This window comes from Coregonus clupeaformis, chromosome 20 (genome assembly GCF_020615455.1).
Source record: "Coregonus clupeaformis isolate EN_2021a chromosome 20, ASM2061545v1, whole genome shotgun sequence".
Taxonomy (NCBI): Eukaryota; Metazoa; Chordata; class Actinopteri; order Salmoniformes; family Salmonidae; genus Coregonus; species Coregonus clupeaformis.
The window spans coordinates 31923460-31946273 of record NC_059211.1 but is presented as its reverse complement, the minus strand read 5'-3'; the positions used below and the strand labels follow the sequence as shown (position 1 = coordinate 31946273).

Sequence of the window (22814 nt, the reverse complement as noted above, 5' to 3'; positions counted from 1 at the left end):
AATACAATTCTACACATTTTTACAAATCAATACAAATGTAATAACTAAAATATAGTCGTTGCATAAGCATTCACCCCCTTTGTTTAGGCAAGCCTAAATTAGTTTAGAAGTAAAACATTTGACTTAACAAATCGCATAATTGGTTATATGGACTCACTCTGTGTGAAATAATAAGGGTTAACATGATTTTTGAATGACTACTCCTTCCTATGTCCCCCATACATAAAACATCTGCATGGTCCCTCAGTCAAGTATTGCATTTCAAGCACAGATTAAACTACAAAGACAAGGGAGTCTTTCGAAAGCCTCATAAAGAAGGGCAGTGATGGGTAGATGGGTAACAATAACAAATCAGACATTTAATATTTATTTAAGCATGGTCTAGTTAATAATTATGCTGTGGATAATGTATTAAACCACGTATACACAGTCATCCTTCTGAACTGAGCTGCAGGACAGGAAGGAAACTGCTTAGGGATGTCACCACAAGGCCATTGATTTTAAAACAGCTACAGAGTTCAATGGCTGTGATGGGAGAAAACTGAGGATGGAACAACAACATTGTAGTGACTCCACAATAATGACCTAAATGGGTGAAAAGAAGAAGAATGGCTGCATCATGGTATGGGTATGCTTGACATCGGCAAAGAATCGGGAGTTTTTCAGGATGAAACGAGAGGGAGCTAAGCACAGGCAAAATCATAGAGGAAAACCTGCTTAAGTCTGCTTTACACCAGACACTGGGAGAGGAATTCACCTTTCAGCAGGACAATAACCTAAAACACAAAAACAAATCTACACTGGAGTTGCTTACCAAGAAGACAGTGAGTGGCCTTGACTTAAATGGTTTTGACTTAAATCTGCTTGAAGATCTATGGCAAGACATGAAAAATGCTGTCTAGCCATGATCCCCAACACCTTGACAGAGCTTGAAGAATTTTTAAAATAATAATTAGTGAATATTGCATGATACAGGTGCCCTAAGCTCTTATGAGACTTACCCAAGAAGAGTTGCAGCTGTAATCGCTGCCAAAGGTGTTTCTAATATGTATTGAATATCTAATCAAGGTATATTCATGTTTTATTTTTCATTCATATAAATGTTAGCATTTTTCTTCCACTTTAACATTACAGAACATTTTGTGTAGATCGTTGACAAATTTAATCCATTTGAATCCCTTTTTGTAACACAATAAAATGTGAAGAAATAAAAGGGGGGTGTAGACTTTTTATAGGCACTGTATATAGTATATATTTGTTTATCTTTAACTCTGCATTGTTGGACAATTACCCGTAAAGCATTTCACTGTTAGTCTACACCTGTTGTTTACGAAACAAGTGACAAATACAATTAGATTTGATCCTGGTTCAACCCTAACCCTAGCCTCAACCACAACCCTAACCCTAGCTTCATGCCCACATCCCAGTTAAACCTTAACCCTAGCCTCAACCACAACCTGAACCCTAGCTTCATGTACACATCCCAGTTCATCCGTAACCCTAGCTTCATGACCACATCCCAGTTCAACCCTAGCTAAATGCCAACTTCCCAGTTCAACCCGAACTTCATGTCCACATCCCAGTTCAACCCTAACCCTAGCTTCATGTCCACATCCTAGTTCAACCCTAACCCTAGCTTCATGTCCACATCCTAGTTCAACCCCAACCCTAGCTTCATGTTCACGTCCCAGTTCAACCCCAACCCTAGCTTCATGTTCACGTCCCAGTTCAACCCTAACCCTAGCTTCATGTTCACATCCCAGTTCAACCCCAACCCTAGCTTCATGTTCACGTCCCAGTTCAACCCTAACCCTAGCTTCATGTGCATATCCCAGTTCAATCATTTTTTTTTTTTTTGTCATTTAGCAGACGCTCTTATCCAGAGCGACTTACAGTTAGTGAGTGCAACATTATTTAAAACAATATTTTTTTTTCATACTGGCCCCCCGTGGGAATCGAACCCCCAACCCTGCCGTTGCAAATGCCATGCTCTACATCCCTGCAGGCCATTCCCTCCCCTACCCTGGACGACGCTGGGCCAATTATGCGCCGCCCCATGGATCTCCCGGTCGCGGCCGGCTACGACAGAGCCTGAATTCGAACCAGGATCTCTAGTGGCACAGCTAGCACTGCGATGCAGTGCCTTAGACCACTGTGCCACTCGGGAGGCGAATCATAACCCTGAGGGTACTACGATGCTAGATAGAGGAGTTAGTGAGCTAACTTCGGTCAATTCTGAGCAACTCCAGATAACTGCGGACATTAATGTGGCTCACGTTTTAGCCAATATATTTATACGGCAATGAATCCTTCTGCTCCGGGGCAGGCTAACTCAGGCCCTGATTCAATTCGTGGCGCAGAAGAACAGTGTTATAACGCGATTGACATTTAAAGGCAATGTTTTCGTGTTTGCGGAGAGTGCATTCATGGTAAACGCTGCATATGTCGGCTCAATCGGAAATTAGCTTTACATTTCAACCATGCTACAACGCAGATCTTCTCGCTATGGCTTCAATCAAGCCATATCACCACTTATCCGGAATGATGTGACGAGTTGAGGACCAATGAAATTAGATTCCCTCATTGTAGCAAAGATTGCATCATCATCCCATTCATTTGAGGAGGATGACTGATTAAATATTGTATAAAGGCCTGGCACCACAGGCTGAAATGAAATGTTGGCATCTACCTATCAATTTTGAGATTTGTTGGTCTTTTTTACCACAGTACCATCAACATTTTAATGAATTTTAACCACTTTAAAAATGGACATACATAAATAATTTCAAAGCTGAATTAAACATAATTTAAAAGCCCATTTCATAGTGTTACAAACAGGACTATATTAGGTAACTTACTTTGAAGAGATGGTGATTGAGTCTAAATAGGCATTTGGTAGTCTAAATTCAGTGTACTTGTCTTTAACTGCCATTTCCCGAAAGTCAGACTCTTCCCACACACCAACACATTTCTCAGCTTCAGAAGCATCTGGATTCACCAAATGTTGTGTGGTTATCCTTAGATATATTCTCCATACTTGCCCAGAGGGAATTGTTGATATATTGTCCATTTTTTATTCTAGATAAAATTATATTTAGGCAAATCCACCAAAAATGCATTTGAAGTATGTCTTTAGTATTTTACAGATAAAGTAGTTATCCACAATCTGCTCTGGACAAGTCTGGTCCTGAGCCCTATACTACCAATCAGGTTTGAGAAGTTAGCGAGGTAACTTTGGTCAACTGAGTTCAACTCGAGATAACCAGTATCACGAAAGTATCTCACCTTTTAGCCAGGTACAATTCTATGGCAATGAATCCTTCAGAACTAACCTGCTCCCAGGCAGGCTAACTTCGGGGCTAACTCAATTCATCCTGAATAAAGTGTCTGCGCCTGTAACACAGATGCTGGGAGTCGAGAAGCAAGTACAGGGGGTGAATTTAATAATACAATAAACATGGAACAATACAAAACAAGCATAGCGTCTGGACATGAAAAACATAACGAATACTGCCTGAGGAATGAACCAAAGGGAGTGACAGATATAGGGGAGGTAATCAGTGAAGTGATGGAGTCCAGGTGAGTCTCATAATGAGGCGGTGGTGCGCGTAACGATGGTGGAAGTTGTGCGTAATGATAAGTATACTGCCGACGTTGAGCACCGGAGAAGGGGAGTGGGAGTAGACGTTTCATATTATTCTGTACTTAAATCAGTGGCTCTTCTTTTAGTATAATATGTTACATTTCATATGTATTCATTTGTGGATGTTCATCACCCATTTCGTAGGATATGTTACGAATTACAAATCGTTTTATATGTTACGAATGTGCAAAATGTACAACGTTACAAATTTGCAAATGTATGATATGTTACAAATTCTAACTAGGTGGCTAGCATTAGCTAGTTGGCTAACATTAGCTAGGCTAGTGGTTAGGGTTAAGTTTAGGAGTTAGGTTAAAGGGTTAATGTTTGGGTTAGGGGAAGGGTTAGCTAAAAGGGTTAAGGTTAGGGGAAGGGTTAGCTAACATGCTAAGTAGTTGTAAAGTAGCTAAAAAGTAGTAAGTAGTTGAAAGTTGCTAAAATTGTCCGTGATTAGATTTGAACTCGCAACCTTTTAATTGCTAGACATTCATGTTATACACCAACCCATCCACCCTGCTTTTGTTTTTGCCTTAAGTAACTATCTGTCTTATGTAACCATACCAAACGTAACATATCATACTAATTTCAGTGTCTTGGATTTACGTTTACTGTACTAGGTCTAGTTTATGATACCAGGCTGTCATTTCAGGAAGACAACTGATTAAATATTTTATTAATGAAATGTTTTTTTATGTGTAAAAAAAAAGAAACTGTAATGTCTAAATACCTTTCACATTACTCATTTTGAAATGGCAGCATTTGCTTTCCAAACTGTATGTATTTCGAGCGATTGTATTTTGAAATTTGCAAAGTGACAGCCGCAACCAACCATGGACATATAATGCATAGATGGCAGTTTCCAGTAAAGTCTAGACTGGAAGCCATTGCTAGAGTAGGCTTACCTAGGAGTCAAACTGCCAGAGTTCGATGTTCCAAAATCCTTCTATGGATTATATTTATATGGCCACAAAGCAACAAGCGATAGGAGTGGGAAGAATGTGCTCCTGCATTTAAAAGCACACCGAAGCACACCAAAGACGGCATTAATGATGAGTAATAAAATAAAGACCCCACTAAAAAAAGCCTATTTCACACCATAGCCTGCTGAATTTGCAAGATAACTTTTCTTTCTTTTTGATTTCAGCACAAATGAAAATGTGGCACTGAATACTGACTCTGCCATGGATTTATATTTCAGAATTGTCTCAATGAAGAGTTCAGCTAGCTATGTGCGACATGCACGTGCAGTTACAAGCCTGCTAGAGTTAGTAGCAGGCTGACAAGCAATATCCACCATTGTAGGCCTAGTATGGATGAAGCTTGGCTGGAATATGAAGCTAAGCGAAGCTGGCTAGATTTAGAAAATCTCCCATTAAATTGTGTCCTTTCTACTTCTTAAAAAAAAAAGTTATTTGCAGTTGGACATTACATGAACTACCCAGCTTGAAAAGACAGTTTGATACCACATTTTAGTTTCCTTCTAGCTTCCTTAGAAGTATACCCCTCCCGGCCATTACCAAATGCCCTGAATAGCAAGCATGCATTGTACCACGTGGTCAGGAAGAATGGCGCTGGAATGTATAGCAGCCGTTTTACAGGCTCCTGACCAATTCTGAAATGTTTTGTGTTTTTTGGAGCTGATCTTAACTTTTTTTGTACATCATGTTTTTCCGCCATTGTTTCCTATGACCGAAAACAGCTTCTGAACATCAGAACAGCAATTGCTAACCTCGATTTGGATGAAGATTTCTACTTCAACAGGTCAGCGGCACAGGACATACTGCTCACCCCGGACCATGCCCTAATCCCTGACACTCGTAAAAGAAAGAGACTGGGGAAGGGCTTGCTGTTGTTAAATAAAACCTGTTTGAAAATCATTTGAAATTGACAAGTTGAAACAGCCTATAGATAATTAGCAGGCAGCATGCCTTAGTTTGAGGGTAGCGCTGGTTAACTATCCTGTTGCGTAACAATCACATTTTAGAACAGTGTGTGCATTCTGACATCACACGCATAAAAAAACTCACGCTGGGGGGACCATTCCAGATATTTGGAACTCACACACGAAAAGGTTAAAGAGGTTAACATTCATAAGGCCGCAGGGCCAGACGGATTACCAGGACGTTTACTCAGAGCATTCACTAAACAGCTGACAAGTGTCTTCACTGATATTTTCAACCTCTCCCTGACCCAGTCTGTAATGCCTACATGTTTCAAGCAGACCACCATAGTCCCTGTGCCCAAGAACGCCAAGGTAACCTGTCTAAATGACTATCGCCCCGTAGCACTCACATCTGTAGCCATGAAATGCTTTGAAAGGCTGGTCATGGCTCACATCAACAACAACATCCCAGACACCCTGGACCCATTCCAATTCGCATAGCGCCCCAACATATCCACAGATGACGCAATCTCTATTGCACTCCACACTGCCCTTTCCCACTTGGACAAAAATAACACCTACATGAAAATGTTGTTCATTGACTACAGCTCAGCGTTCAACACCATAGTGCCCTCCAAGCTCATCACTAAGCTAAGGACTCTGTGACTGAACACCTCCCTCTGCAACTGGATCCTGGACTTCCTGACGGATTCCCCCCAGGTGGTGAGGTTAGGCAACAACACATCCGCCACGCTGACCCTCAACATGGGGGCCCCTCAGGGGTGCTTAGTCCCCTCCTGTACTCCCTGTTCACATCACTGTGATGTCCACATCACTAAGGATCTATCATGGTCCAAACACACCAACACAGTCGTGAAGAGGGCACGACAAAGCCTCTTTCCCCTCAGGAGGCTGAAAAGATTTGGCATGGGCCCTCAGATCCTCAAAAAGTTATACAGCTTCACCATTGAGAGCAACTTGACTGGCTGCATCACCGCTTGGTATGGCAACTGCTCTGCATCCGACTGCAAGGTGCTGCAGAAGGTAGTACGTAAGGCCCAGTACATCACTGGGATTGAGCTCCCTACTATCCAGGACCTCTATACCAAGCAGTGTCAGAGGAAGGCTCTAAAAATGTTCAAAGATTCCAGCTACCCAAGGCATAGACTGTTGTCTCTGCTACTGCACGTCAAGCGGTACCGATGCTCCAAGTCTGGAACCAACAGGACCCTGAACAGCTTCTTCCCCCAATCCATAAGACTGCAAATTAGTTAGTTAAATAGTTAACCAAATATCTACCCGGATGATCTGCATTGCACTGATTTTGCACTAACTTTTTTGACTCATCACATACGCTGTTGCTACTGTTTACTATCTGTCACTTTATTCCTAATTATATACATATCTAACTCAATTACCTCGTACCCCTGCACATCGACCCAGTACTGGTACCCCTTGTATATAGCCAAGTTATCGTTACTCATTGTGTATCTATTATAACTTTTATTTTGATGTGTTTTACTTTTCTATTATTTCTCTATTTTCTTTCTCTCTGCATTGTTGGGAAGGGCCCGTAAGTAAGCATTCCACTGTTAGTCCACACCTGTTGTTTATTAAGCATGTAATTAATAACATTTGATTTGATGATTAGATTAGATTTGATCTCAGGCTGGTTGGATGGCCTTAATCTGGTGGCATACTTATCGCCACTAGATGGAGCCATAGTCCATTTCTTTCAGTCCTCCTTCCTTACAGTAGGCCTACATGTCAATCAGTGGTGGAGCAAGGTACGCTAATGAACCAAACCCATCATAATATATCCAGCCAAAGGAGGTATCGTTTTGGAGCTGATGTATGAACTGTGATGAGGTGTGTGTGTGCGTGTGTTCGTGCTTGCACACTGTGTGTGTATGTGCTTGGCCGTGCGTGCATGAGTGTTTCTCTTTGCAGTTTTATTCAACATGAATTGTAAGTATCACAGAGACCACACAGACCAGAGAGAGAGAGAAAGACAGAGACAGAGACAGAATGAGCATCCCAAATCTGCTCCTATTGTATTGTTATCGTTAAGATGTTGATATATTTGTACACAAACAGAAAACTCAAATAATTTCTCCACTAAAAGCTGCAATATGTAACTTGTCTGGCGACGTGACAAAATTCACATAGAAATGTGAGTTATAGATATGTCATTCTCATTGAAAGCAAGTCTAAGAAGCGGTAGATCTGTTCTATGTGCACTATTTCTATGCTTCCCGTTTTTAAGTTTAGTTTTTGCATCTTTTACTTTCAATTTTGTCACCAGTTCAAACAGCTGAAAATACAATATTTTTGGTTATTGAAAATATATTTCACAGTGGTTTAGATGGTACAATGATTCTCTACAGTATACTTGCTTGTTTTATCACATAAACTGAAATTAGGCAAACTATTAGAATTTTAGCAACCTGGAAATGGCAGAGCGATTTCTACATAGTGCATCTTTGTGAGAATGTTTTGGGCATCTCTCACCCCCCTCCCATCACTCTCTCTCTCTCCCTCTCTCTCTCTCTCTCTCTCTCTCTCTCTCTCTCTCTCTCTCTCTCTCTCTCTCTCTCTCTCTCTCTGTCTCTGTCTCTGTCTCTTTCTAATCTGTTTTTCTCCAACAACCCAGCTTCTTTCTCTATAAGTGGGTTCTGTTTACTGTAATTCTAATAATACTGTGCGGTCACATCTCAATAAATGTGGCCCTCCGCAGCTTGTTTGTTTATGAGTTCTTCAAAAGTTGGCAATCCTGAAAAATCTGCTATGAGGCAGGGGGGTAGAGGTCTGGTGACGCGGAAGACTTTCCGCTGTGGAACCAGGCAGGCTGGCTCAGGCTGTAGATGGCGCAATGAGACAACACAAAACATGGAAATACCCAAGTGTCCAACATCATCAGCCGAGTTGGTAAATCATCTAAAATGTTTTAGGCATACTTAAATAGAAATTAACTAGGCCTACTGTACTTAGACACTCATCAAGTATTCAGAAAAAGTAAATTAGATTGTATTAAACACCAGCTGCCTTTTCTCTCACGAAGTCTATGGGTAAATATTGATATTGCAGCTCACTGTCTGCGATAAAGACATGCAGCGAGTTGTGTAGCCTCCGCCCTTTTTCATTTCCCCCCATTGTTACTACGCCATAAGATAAAATCCTTAGATAATTATCCCCGTGGCTCAAGGTATATAATGTTCTTCTTCAAAATAGTCATTCGTTTCCCACAACATGTATGTCCAGTTATTAAATGGGATTGTTTTAAAACTTACCTAGAATCCACGCTTTTGCTTTACCTTCTTAAGCACGGTTTTTAGGTTACAAAGTGTCATCATACAAAACAAAGACGTTGAATTTGGTTATTAAAAGTATGCCTGTGAATGCCAAATAATCAAATTTACACCGACTCAAATCTAATATGAATCACAAATCTCCACAAATTATCAACAAGGATAATAGGCCTATAATAATAGTAAATACCAATGATTAGCCTATAATTAGCCTACTATATTTATGAGAGACAAGCAGGCAGGTGTAGCCGAAAATATATCAGCTTTATTGAAACACTTTACAACGAGAAAATTAAGCAAATCTCAAAAAGGTATACAATAAGTGCAAATCTGTTGCAATTTTTGTTATAAAAAGCTTTGTGTATGTGCATGTACTTTTATAAATCAGAACAGAGGCCTAGTTACATAAAATATAGGCTATTTGTTTGCACAAGTAATGACAGCAAACACATAATTAAAATCGTTTTCAAACTTATTTTGAAGAAGAAATCGTTGGTCAATAGAGAACAGAATAAGGCAAAGTGGTTTCATTGTCATAAGCTTTGGAGCTTCCCCCCCACTGGGCAAAAACGGGTTGAATCAACGTTGTTTCCACATTATTTCAACCCCCCCACCCCCCCCACCCCCCCCACCCCCAAAAAAAGTGTGATGACGTTGAATCAACGTGGAAAATACATTGGATTTGCAAAAAGTCATCAACGTAAGGGCAGTCCCACTGAGCACACACTGGTTGAATCAACGTTGTTTCCACATCACTTCAATTAAATTAAGTTGAACCAACATGGAATAGACGTTGAATTGACATCTGTGACCAGTGGGTTTGTATTTTTTTTCACCTAACTTTTAACCGAAATCCAATGACATGGTGATTTTTTTTTTTGATTTCACGTTGAATTCACAATAGTTGACAACTCAATCAAATTTAAATAAAAATTAGAGGTTGAACTGACATCTGTGCCCAGTGGGTCCTTCATTTCAGAAACAGTTAGTGCATAATATACTGTCCTTCTTTTAGACCTATCAAGATGACGAAGGCCACTGAAAATATATCCTGATGTGAGACATTTTTCCAGACTCTCAAAAATAGGTTACTGTCCCCATTGTTCGTTCTCATCAGTAAGATGACAGAGCATTTACTTGCGTTTTAACTGTCGCCAGACACGTATAGAATCAGTTTAAATTGTTCGATTTTGTGTTGATCACATTCTCATATCCAGAGCACAGTTTGGGCCTTTACACGCACTCGATGTCCCGCTCACATCACGCACGGTTTTACGTCTTGACAAAGGCTTTGGTGATGGTGGTGATGGTGATGATGATGATAGTAAGATCCACTGGCTGATGGATGGAACGAGGAGATGCCGTTAAAATTCAGGACAAAATCCTTCCTGTCGACAACGGGTGAGGAGTGGCTCTGGTAGCGAGGGATACCTGCTGAGAGAGAGAGAGAGAGAGAGAGAGAGAGAGAGAGAGAGAGAGAGAGAGAGAGAGAGAGAGAGAGAGAGAGAGAGAGAGAGAGATTGGTGCTCTCCAAAATATATGAACAATACACATAGTTCTTCTCCCCTCCTCCTTCTAACTTTAGCTTTCTATACGTGTAGTTATTTATTTTTACATACTCGTGTGTGGCACAGAGGAGCGTGCAATCATAAATGTGAATAACTGGTCAATTAATCAGAAATAATTTAAATGATTGTAAACGCTTGACTTTTAAACAAAAAAAACAGTTATGTTTAAGTTTTCTTTTAGAATATAGGATAATAATCCTATAACTCTGACGTTTATGCATTACATTGACTTTGTGTAAAAATATGTTATAGTATTCAGTGTATTGTGTAGCCTATATATTTTCTATATATTTTAAGGTTTGAAATTGACACATCTTCCAATAATTTGGCCAGTAAACAATGCGGAGACATAGTCCCATAACACCACGCGCAGAAATCAGAAATTACTCTCAGTGAATCTATAGATTAAACCTAATCAATGACGGAGGGGACATTGTTAATTTGTTCTGTTATTAGTCTATGTTAAATTATGTTATGTTGACCTGTGATACGTTATTCATTGCTGAAGAGGCAGGGATTTGCTGGCCTTTTGAGAATAAGTAAAATAATGACAATGTCCCCTCAGAATTTCAATTTCAGGAGAACTAAAACCTTTAATCCAAAGAAACTGCATGTGTTAGGCCTATTTCCTCTTCAGAATTATTAAAATTGAACCATGCAATTAATTCAATATATACAATATGTTATTTTGGATGTGTGCAAATTAGATGCATAGACCCTAGCCATATAGCCTCCGCTCACGCTGAGCAAAATATACATTCGAGCAGCAGTCTCCTTTAATTAAAAAATCAGCCTAACGGAAAACACTATCATGACTTGACTTCTGAATCCCTGCGCCCTCAATACTAGCGTCTCTAATGTTAGTTTAGTTTAGTTTAGTTAAGTTTGTGCAAATATTTTGCGTGAGCACCTCTCATTTGTGACTGTTTTATTATGTGTACACAGATATTTGACCTAGAGAATGTTTGGTCTTAAATGTTTAGTCTTTAACTTAACATGATCTGGTTAAAGACTGAAGTTAAGAGTGATTTGATAGGCATATAATAACCAAACAGCCTCGTTATGTTTCAGTGCTTTTCTACACCAATTGGCCTCCATATCCTTCACAGAGATTTATGAAATATGATTTAGGTCAGGGTGCTTATGTTTTCCCTCCTTGATTGTCCGTTTCTCCTGATGGCCATATAGACACATTACACTGTTTATCCTCGAAATCTGCAGTAGCAACATCAGACGTGCTAATTCATCATAATTATAATTTAAAATTATTTTCAGACAAATAATTGAATCGGTAAAATAAGAACATAGGTCCTTGTCATAGATATGTCTGAATATGTCAGGCCAGCAACACGGTCAGAGCGAGAGTGAGGAGAGGGAAAGGGGGAGAGAGACAGAGAGCGTGATCCTCATCAAGGTCATAAGGACTCCAGATGTGACGCCTGTACACGCAATGTGCGGTGTTTTCTCTCCTCCGGACTGCAGGCCTCTATCCTGAGGTTCCTGCCTCGCGCTGCAGCCCTCGCGCCCCATTTTCAGAGACAACACACCCGCCGTGATTGACAGTCGCCATGAGGAGTGTAAGACCCCGCTAGCACAGATAACGGCTTGTCCTCTAAATAGTTATAAGAAGTCGCGTAAAGTTTAACAAGGCTTGGAGTCTCCTGCGGGTAGGTCTAGGCCTATGCGCTGGTTTAAATTATCTTCTTCAGTGTGGTCCGACTCGCACAGCCTTTGTTTAGATAACCCCCGACGCTTTAGAAGGAATAATTCCGCTCTCAGAAATCCCTTGGACTTTTGTTAAAGCCTCGATAAATTAGAAGCATGTTAAACAAGATGAACATGAACCAAATGACATGTGAAAGCGGTCAACTGGCCTAAGGAGCGATGTGTAAAATGTACACAAAGGGCTACAATTTCAATTATGGCCCATTGCATCGAGCTCCTATCCAAACATTTATGTAAACAAGAACGCAGCCCCATACATTATTTTTTCCTAAGGCCTAGCCTATATATTCAAGAACAGTTTTCAACTATTTTGTTAATTTCCGTTGTAAGAAGCTGTGGTTGCCCTTATATTTCCCACCTCAACTGAATTGTCCTTATAATTATGCATGCAGATTTGTGTCTTTGATGCCCTCAAAGAGGATTATTTCGGCCTATGTCATTCAAGTTGTTTCCTTAATTCCACAACAGAATATAGTTGCAAACTAATAATCAGAAATACAATACAATTATTTTAACCCACAAAATTGGGAAGCTATTTTGCCATAACACAACTTGCAATGTGAAGGAGATGCATCCACGTGAACCAGTCATTTTAATTAAATTATATGAAAATAACATTACATCGAAAATGCATTAAGAGACCTATGCATCTCCAACATAGCTGTATATATGTATTACAAATGCAAGTCATTCCATATTTAATCCGCAACAACGCACTTTTATATTAGTCTAATTATTTTATTTGCCAAAGTTTTGATTAATCTGCATATCACATTAGTAAGTAGCCTAAGATAATGATATTTAACTAGACTACATTTGGTTCTGCATGTAGGAGATTGTCTATAAGACAGTCTATAAGATTATTGGCATATTGTCTATAAGATAGGCCAACTATAATTTTCACAAATACAAATGTAGCAATTTTATAGGCTATTACGCATTGCGTAAAGTTGTGGTTTTAGCCTCCAGAAAACAGCACAACTGACCAAAGAGCAAGTAAATTGTCAACCTGCAAATATTTTAGTTTGCCACGTGTATAACAAATGCAACAAATGTAGTATTTTTACAGTACTTTTAACAGTACTTGTTGTGCTTGACCAAGTGTAATTGGAATGGTAAGATGAGTAGGCATAAACTCCCTATTACGTATGACATTTCACATCTATTTATTAACGTGTTATGACTTGACTTACACAACGTTTATTACCTGAGATATCGGCGGTGTCCCTGGCGTTCTGGTGGAGGTAGCTCTGCTCCAGGGAGTAGGGGGACATGCCAGAGTGTAGCCCAGAGGACGCCGGGCTGCTGGAGGCTAGAGGCTGCTGCTTGATGTACGGGGAGCCGCCGGGAGACGCCCAGTGTCCGGAGGTACTGGCATATGGAGAATGACCGTGACCGTCTAACGCACTGGCCATAGCCGGGGATGAGGGCACAGGGCTGCTGCTACTGTCCGGTCCACCGTAGTCCCCGTTGGACGTTACCGGACAGCTGGCCATGTACGTGGACCCGGGGCTCGGGGACATGTGAGGTACGTGGTGGCCGCTAAGCCCGTCGTAGCCACCTGCCATGGAGTTGGTCATCATGTCCAAGTTGTAACTGTTGCTATGACACGCCAGAGACCCGGGCGCCTGAAATTCAAAGCTCTGCGGTAAAATGGTCGTACCGAAGCCTATCCCGTTCATCATCCGGTACATGGGCTTCAGGGCTTGGCATTTTCTCCGGAAGCCCCTGGGTCTGCGGCGGAACGAGCCCTCTTCGAACATGAACTCGCTGGCCGGGTCGATGGTCCAGTAGTGGCCTTTGCCCGGCCTACCCAGCCCTTTTGGCAGCTTGATGAAGCACTCGTTTAGGGAAAGGTTGTGCCGGACGGAGTTCTTCCAGCCCTGGTAGGATCCTCTGAAGAAGGGGAACCGGGCCTGGAGAAACTGATAAATCTCACTTAGCGTCAGCCTCTTGGTGGGTGAGCTCTGTATCGCCATGACGATGAGCGCAATGTAGGAGTAGGGAGGCTTCTCTGGTCGCCTCAGTCCGGAGCTCGCCTTCTTGCCTTTGGCCCCGGTCGAGGAACTGTCCATGGCGGCCTGTGGGCTCATCATGGCGGGTTGCAGGACACCGGAGGCTGGGCTGGACCTCAGGGGAGGCGGTGGGTCCAGCTTCTGCTGAGAGGTCTCGGTCGTCATCTCTGCTCCGCTGACGCACTGCTTAGCTGAGCAGTGACGTGAGAAGAGAAAGAGAGAGAGAGAGATTGAGAAGAAGGTGATAGCAAGTAATGTCGCTTCTTCTCAAAGTCCTCTACAAATCGCACAAGCCGTTGGTCTTCGGAATTCCACAAGAAGGGTTTGGAGAGGGAAAACGCTCTCCCGTTCTGTTGGACTCTCCTATTACGCAGAAAATGTGCAGAGAGTTTGCAGTGTCAGAATGTGGGAGAGAGATGGGAGAGCAGAGTATCCAGTGAGGGCTGGAGGGCTCGCTATAATGCAGGGTTTTGCGGAGGCTCAGTCCGACACAGAGGCTCCGGTGCAGTTCGGTGTCACCGTGGCGGTGAGTGCTGCTCTGCGGCGCACCGGGTGGCCATCGCCCGCCTTAATCCCTAAAGGGGAGGAAACGCGAAGACTCCTCAATTTAGTGCGCGCGGCCGCTCAGCCAAACAAAATGCGACCACCTATCATTTTGTAAATCTTTCTTTCCTCTAAGACCCCCCCCCCCACACACACATATCTCCAAATCCCCCCTGAAATCAGTGACGACTAGAGCCCTCCTCCCCTCTCCCCCCTTCCACTGCCAAATCTGGCCCCTGTCCAGTCGCTGCAGCAGAGTCAAGCCCCCCTCTCTCTCTCTCTCTCTCCATCTCGCATCCCCCCTCCCTCTTCCACCCTCTCTCTTTCCCCTGCTCTCTGACATCTCAAATACATGCAATTATGCCATCTATCAAACCTCCCCAGACATTCCAATCAACAGCGTCACACGCCACGCGCACAAGGTAAAGAGCTCATCTCTAACACTTTTCTTGCATGTTGTTGCCTGTTGCTAAATGTCATTATACTGAATAACGGAAACATTTTCTGTAATGAAATATGAAGGGTATAACGGTATAGGCTAGCATATATAAGAGTAGGCTACTTTACAAAAAAAAAAGGGGGGGGTTCTGAGTAAATGACTTTGACATGAGTGGAAGCAGGCTTTTTCCATCAAGCGCGGCCTTGGATACCACACACAGCGCGCCAGTGTCAGTTTTCAGCCCCAGGCTCGAGCCGGTCCCCTGGGCCCCCCGTTCGTTAGAGAGAGAACCGAAATTAGGCGCGCGGGCGTCGACAGCTTCCTCCCCTATGAAGACAGACCATAATATAGATTTGTCCAACATGATGCAATTATTTAGTCTTAAAAGATAAAAGGCCTATCATCAACATCAATAATGATAACAACAAGAGAAATAGGATTTGTTCAGAAACACGGCCTACAAATTCAGATTGTATTAATCCCGTTACAAGGTTAAGTGTTGACACTATATGACTGCATCATGCAGATAGCCCGTTTAATATTTATACTGTAATTACTTTTATGGTTAATTTTGTTATGCCTGCATTTGATAGGGCCTACACTTCCTCGTTTTCAATTCAGCCACCTAATGTTATAAAAATAAAAATATTGAGCTAAATATTCGTTTATATAGCCTAGTACTTAAATAATGCAATAATTTTCAGTCATTTTTTAGTATGTATATGCTTTGTGAATAGCCGGCCTATTATGTTTGGTAGTTGTATACGTTTATAATAAACAGCTCATTATTACAGTTGAGTAGGTCTAGGCTTTACAGAAATACAAATAGACCTACAAACAATATTTGTCCAAAAATGGTCATAGGCTAAAAATAATTAATATAACGTTAAATTTAGATTATCAATCTTTTTTAATTTGGAGCTAAATCACATCACCATACCCCATTCTCTTTGTATGCCTAGTCTCCCTCATTTCATTTCTACCACCTGGATTTGTTTTACACTGAGCTTTATTTTGTATTATGCCGCTGAGTTGAAACAATGAGAAGGAAAGAGTGAACAACTGTAAACAGTAGACTAGGCCTATACCTCCGATTAGAATATAATAGTTTAAGGTTCAGGCTGGGCCTAAGGGATTTAATTTCTGCATTTATGATACGGACATCTTATCTTGGGATAGTCGAGCTATAGAAAATAGACTGAAAAGAAAAGATGTCATAAACTAATCCGCTCCTCATCTCTTTGTGTGTGTGTGTGTTTGTGTGTCTGTCTAACATCACTCCCGTCCTTTTAAGTGTAGGCCTAAAATATAAAGGATTTTCAAACAATGGCCATCAACAATAACCTTTACACTTCACAACAAAGGATGTGAGGATAAAATCATTTTTCCACCATGACACAGAGAAGTTTGTGGAACCTAATGGCCTTAGAATTTCCTGCGACATCCGAACGTATGACCCCCGCGGTGATCAGGATGCCTCCGCGGCTAGGAGGAAACTTTGTTCTGCGCGAGAGCACTTTGAAGACTGGCCACTGCTTTTACGCGTAGAGGAGCTCTTATTATAGCTGTTTTGAAATATCTAGTAAACAACATTTATGTCACATATTTACATGGGTTCTGGTTTTTAATAGTGATGGATATCCTTTGGCATTTCTGTCAGATTTTGATCCTTTTAGCCTGAAGAACGCCATCCTAGAACAATATAAATGGTTGTTTTTTATCTTTGGAAAAATATTGAAGTGTCAACTATAATATTATAGCTAATATTGGTTTAACGTCCCTGATTATTTATACAAAGGCTTACACCATTCAGATATTAGTTCATGAAAAATGTGGCTCAGAATTCTGTTTATGAATGTATATTTAATGTGTAGGATATTGCTGAAGGAAAATTAATGCAGCGGTCCATGAAATAAATTAAATGGTTACTTTCCATTGTTTCACAATTATTTTCAATTGATTTATTGTGTGATGGTCAACATAAGTCTTATAATAAGCTAATTATAATAATTGTTTGTTTGTTTTAATAATTTGTTTGTTTGTTGATAAGCCATAAAACCACACACTCTTTCCATAGAAACACAGGCCTGCTGGTTGTTGGTCCTTCTCATAGGCCTATAGCCTATTTTGACCTCTCCTCACTTCTTTTGACAAGTGCCTACATCTTTCCTGAGCATTTTTTAAAACTCATTTTGAAGATATGAAATATAATTTAAATAGCTATTTCCAGGGAATTATAACGGTAATGTGCGTATTTTTGTCTTCTTTCAGGCGCCTCAGCAGCCGCGCTTCCTGTCCAGCTCAACCCGGACTTTTGTGCTGAGAGGCTCTTTCTCCAGAAGCTCACGCGAGGTTCAGCGGCGGGCAGAGTGGCTGACTGTTTCAACTTCCTACCATTGGACTGCAGGCCTAAACCCTGGACCAGAACTACAGCGTATTTAGGTCTCTATTCAATCCATAGCGCTGAAGATCCGCTTTATAGCGCGATTGACAATTATAGGCAATGTTCCCGCGGTGGCGGAGACTGCATTCATGGTAAACACTGCATACGTCGGCTCAATCGGAAATTACCTTTAGTTTTCAACGCGGTTCTTCTGCGATACTTCGGTGATACGGATTGAATGGAGCCCAGTCTCTACTGCTCTCAGACTCAGGCATGTATTTGGTTTATTAGGATAAGCCATATCTTAACTAGTTCCTGTTCCACACACCAGAGAGAGCTAGTCCTTAGCCATAGAATGAAAACATAACGGTAGCCTACACTGATGGAGCGTTCACCTGTTATGGCCGTAATTGCTAGTGCTCTGCGCAGTGCGTAGCATACAGGTGTGCTGTTCCGGGATTTCACCTGCAGGTTGCAGCATTGTTCCTGGAACGGGACTCAACCCCCTCACATGTCACCTAGACCCCCGGGTGCACGTTCTGGTTTTTGCCCTAACACTACAGAGCGGATTAAAATAAACAAAGCTTGATGATGAGTTGGTTATTTTAATCAGCTGTGTAGTGCTAGGGCAAAAAACAAAACGTTCATCCAAGGGGGGTCCCAGGACCGAGTTTGCAGACTGCATTTCTCTGAGTATAGTAAAACAATAGTGTCATCTGTCAGGTTATTTTTGTTAGCATAGTATAGTCCTAGGCCTATGCATCAATGTACATGATTGAGGAGAACGGACAGGTAATGTTTTATGTCCAAATATTTGTCCACATGCATTGTATTTGTAGAAACATGTACCGGCCTAAACAAGAATGTCTTCCGTTCTATTTGGGCCCAGATCGATGAGGGACTGACAACCCCTCGCAAGAAAGACAGGGTAAAATGTAAATGGTAAATGTAAATGTAAAGGGTAAAATGTCAATGGTAAATGTATCAACACATTTGCTCTTTTTCTTTTCAGATTTGGTCGTCTATCAATCGACTTACAAATTGGTGCATTCACCTAATGATAGCCAGTGGGACAACCACTTTACAATATATCTTCTTTTTTTTGGGGGGGGGGGGTCCACAATAAAATAATCTCATTGGTCCACAATAAAATAATGTACTGTTCACGGTCTTTTCTATGTATCCTTCTTTGCAATGTTTGTCTAGATACAGCACTTCCTAGTGATAGTCTACAACTTTGTCAATAACATTAGGCCTAACATTGTTAGGGGAACGGGAATCGTAATTCATGTGGGCGACACTACATGTGATGACGTCGAGGGTCTCCTTCAGGACCGGGGACAGCTCGAGACATCGCGTATGGACTGCATCCTTGCCTCTATTGAGAACCCCCATATATCCCCTGTCTGTGTTGAAAAGGTCAAATCATTTAGGTTTTATTGGAATGTGTTGTGATAATTTATGGACTTTGCGCTTGAAGTAGCCAACATTATTGTTTCTCATTACTAAACCGATTACAGAAATCCAACTTGTCTTTTGGTCATTTAATTTTGAAACATTGTTTTGGTAAAAGTTATTTGTATAGCCTATCGTTTAGCATTCGCAGGTCTGTGTCTTCGTTGTTGTGGACTGGTAGGCTATATGTCATTTTACATTTAAGTCATTTAGCAGACGCTCTTATCCAGAGCGACTTACAGGAGCAATTAGGGTTAAGTGCCTTGCTCAAGGGCACATCGACAGATTTTTCACCTAGTCGGCTCGGGGATTAGAACCAGCGACCTTTCGGTTACTGGCACAACGCTCTTACCCACTAAGCTACCTGCCGCCCCATATGTCGTAATTCATCCCACGTCTTGTTTCGTATTCTAAAGATATTGTTGTACATCTTACTCAGAAAATCAGGACATTGATTTAATGTTTGTCATGTGTTCCTCAACATGGCCTCTAGTAGGATGAAAAAGGTCTAAGATATGTTTTCAAGTGTTCATGATAAAAAACAACAACATGAAATGCACTAATGTTTTATAATAATAATAATAATAATTATTAGTATTAGTATTATGTATTAGCCTATTATTATTTCAGTATGACAGGCACATTCTGAATTGCGTGACTTGAGACGAGAACAAGCTACAAGGCAGAGTATAGTCAAATGTCATATTTGAACAAGCTATATTTGATTGTACAATGTTTATAGGAGACCCGGATCCCGGGCATGTTTCTTACCCTCGTGTGAACGCTACAGAACAGAGAATGTTTAATGAGTACGCCATAGCTTGCCTGGCATGCTATGGTAGGCCTACAATTTACCCTTAAGCATAAACCATAGTTTACGTTTAGAGATGGAGCGCAGTTGTCCAAAGTCTGAGATTCCATCCTCGAACCTATATATAAGAGCTTGAGGAGACGTGTATATGTTCACTGTGCTTAATATATACTGTACATTATAACTACACATGATTTGCTATTGTGCAGCTAAATGTCCGTAATAACTGAACTCAAACCCCTTTACTCGGAACAACCTTCCTAGACGTGTGTTGCAGTTAAAGTTAATGATCCTTCGTGTAAAGCGTCAGATTATATGATTTACTTGACAAAATTCAACACTCCCCATTCTGGGACGGATCTCACCACACTTAAATATTTAGAAATAGCTCAACCGAGCTGTAATTTGTGCCTAACAGTGTTGCTTCCTTAGTTGTGCGGTGCAGGCAGAGAGGAAGACAGAGGGGTGAAATTGAGGTATTGTAAATCTGTGAATATATAGCCCTCTCTGTGCCTAACACTGCTGTTTCCTAGTTGTGCCTTGCCATGCAGAGTAGGCAGATGTCTGAAATGAATGTATAACTTTCTCTTCATTCCTCTGGTACTTCAGTAGGCTAGTTTAAGTGGTGAGAATGCCAAAACAGCGCCAGTGTTGACAGGCGCTACGCCCTTCCAGTTCCAGGCAGATAGATATCGGATCTTCCTCTGATCACGCATGCAAACTTTTTCCGCCCTCTGATTCCAAACACACTTCAAGTTGGCCTATACTTCATGGAAAAATATAGATTCATTTTTTTATTGCCCTTGCCTTATCTTTACCTAAAGGAAAATAAAGAATACATACTCCTGGTTTGCTTGGATTATTTTTTCCCCAATAAGTTTTTATTTTCTCTCATAAAATATCGTCCATGCATGAATCAATGTTTAGGGAAACAGACAGTGTATTTCCTTTCTTTTTGTGCAGCCTCCTTACATGGAGTAGTCAACAATCCAACAAATATTTTAAACTACAATATTTTTCAGCAAGTCATACAAAACTACATCAACACATACATAGTAATATATATTTTTCAAAATTGTTGGCACATGGTAGCCGTCGTTTACAGTAGAAATGACCTAAAAACCACGTAACACACACACATCACACACACACACACACACACACACACACACACACACACACACACACACACACACACACACACAGTGGAATGGCATGTCAGATTGCAACTAATTTGCTTCGTCCTAGTAATAACCAGATAGAAATAAAGTAATGACAACAATAACACATTACGTTATTCATCACCGCTAAACGACTTGTTATAATCAGAAACAGTTAAATGCACTGAAATGCCTTTTTTAAGACATTAGAAAAACGTAGAGCGCATAGGAAAGTGCACATGTCAAATTTAAGATACATAATTACATTATTGTCCCTTATGTTGGCTTTAGGAGCGCAATTAATCTATCTGGTAAGGATGACAGCTGCCAACTCGCGCTGTGTGCATCTTCACAGGGGAGAAAGCAGCATCGGAGTTTGGCATGTGGCCCTGTGACGTCATGTGGAGAGCTGTGAGTGGGTCCCTGCTGTGCTCTGCTTGCTCCGCGAGGCTGCACCTGTACACGTGCAACATGTGTGACGCGCCGGTGCTGACCTGGTGGTATGAATGCTGTGCATGTGCGTGCGCCATAGCAGCGGGTACCGGTGGGTAGGCCAGTGTGTAGGGCAGCATGTGGTGAGCACCAGCGGGCCAGTAGAGCCGGTGGGCACCGGGGTTGGCATGTGCACTGTCTCTATCGGTGTGGTCTCTGTCCACCCTACGTATGAAGGGCTTGCTGAGGATGCTATCGATGGAGAAGGAGCTGGAAGAGCTGGAGAACTTGGCTCCCATCACCCTCTCTTCCCGGGAGGGCACAGATGGAGTGGCCGAGATGCGAGTCTCCTCGCCTGGGGTCTGGATGTCTGGGGTGTCGGTGTCCTTATTGGAACCACCGGACCGGCCCTTAGTGATGCGCTTCCTCCTGCGGCGGAACACCCCGTCAGCGAAGGTGTACTCGCTGTGCGGGTTCAGCATCCAGTAGTTGTCCTTGCCCCATGGCCTGGAAGCGTCCCGGAGCACCTTGAGGAAACAGTCGTTCAGCGACAGGTTGTGGCGCACCGAGTTCCGCCAGCCGGTGTAGCTGCCCCGGAAGAACGGGAACTTCTTCATCAGGTAGTCGTTGATCTCGGCCAGAGTCAACCGGCCGCTGCCGGAGTCCCGGATGGCCATGGCGATGAGTGCGATGTAGGAGTAGGGCGGCTTGGGTCTGCGGGTGTAGGGTTTGCCCTTGCCATCGCCGCTGCTCGGGGTAGCAGGTGCCGGGCTGTTGGCCACGCAGTCCCCGTCTGAGCCCAGCTCCTCCCCGGATAGGGGAGAGGGGACGCTACCTTCGGCGTCACTGTGACTGCACACCTCCATGGGCTTCTGAAGGAAGTGGCTTGCGGAGAACACTTCAAGTTTCATTTTTAAATATTTTTTTTTTTCCCCTCCTCTCACCTGTCAGTGTGTAGCTGTCAGAGTTCCTTGCAGGACAGTGCGGTTCTCCTAATCAGAAAGTAAGAAAATGTGTCTGTCCTGGTTCTTAGGAGAGGCGCAGGTGTAGCCTGTGAGTCTGTTTCAGTGGTGGAGTCAGTGCACCTGTCTGTCTGTTTCGGTTCGAGGAGCTCCGTTGTACAGAGGAACCGGAGGCACCCAAACTCTTGACTGTTGAGCAGCTGAGAGTCTATTTGTCTCCGGAGACACACGCGCCCTGTTATAATATAATCCCTCAGCGAGGGACGGCCCACGGGGGGCGTGGTCTAGCGTTTCGAGCTCAGAGTAATCTCAAATCCATTGAAGCATTGAGGGATTTATGATTGCATGCTCCTCTGTGCCACACAGGAGTATGTAAAACAAAAATAAACGTATAGAAAGCTAAAGTTAGAAGGAGGAGGGGAGAAGAACTATGTGTATTGTTCATATATTTTGGAGAGAACCAATCTCTCTCTCGCTCTCTCTCTCGC

General features: G+C 42.1%; 2 protein-coding genes across 3 annotated transcripts; both read right to left on the bottom strand.

Annotated features, from left to right (window-relative positions):
- Nucleotides 1-9727: 9727 nt before the first annotated feature.
- LOC121532805 (forkhead box protein F2) lies at nucleotides 9728-14795 on the bottom strand. 2 transcript variants are annotated; one of them, XM_041838595.2, is made up of 2 exons: nucleotides 13334-14795; nucleotides 9728-10267 (listed from the first exon to the last, which is right to left on the bottom strand). In XM_041838595.2, the coding sequence occupies exons 1-2, from the start codon at nucleotides 14304-14306 to the stop codon at nucleotides 10089-10091; spliced, it is 1152 nt and encodes a 383-aa protein (XP_041694529.1). In that variant the 5' UTR covers nucleotides 14307-14795; the 3' UTR covers nucleotides 9728-10088. The 2 variants fall into 2 exon arrangements, with proteins under 2 accessions (XP_041694529.1, XP_041694530.1); XM_041838596.2 differs by having other exon boundaries at nucleotides 9728-10264.
- Nucleotides 14796-20621: 5826 nt separating this feature from the next.
- On the bottom strand, nucleotides 20622-22525 carry LOC121532803 (forkhead box protein Q1-like). The gene has a single exon (XM_041838594.2). The coding sequence runs from the start codon at nucleotides 22273-22275 to the stop codon at nucleotides 21232-21234; it is 1044 nt and encodes a 347-aa protein (XP_041694528.1). The 5' UTR covers nucleotides 22276-22525; the 3' UTR covers nucleotides 20622-21231.
- Between the last annotated feature and the right edge of the window lie 289 nt (nucleotides 22526-22814).

Coding starts and splice junctions, on each gene's coding strand:
- LOC121532805 (XM_041838595.2), bottom strand. CDS start 14,306: ATGACGACCGAGACCTCTCAGCAGAAGCTGGACCCACCGCCTCCCCTG. Junction 10,268..13,333: donor GGACACCGCCGATATCTCAG/GTAATAAACGTT, acceptor TCTCTCTCTCAG/CAGGTATCCCTCGCTACCAG.
- LOC121532803 (XM_041838594.2), bottom strand. CDS start 22,275: ATGAAACTTGAAGTGTTCTCCGCAAGCCACTTCCTTCAGAAGCCCATG.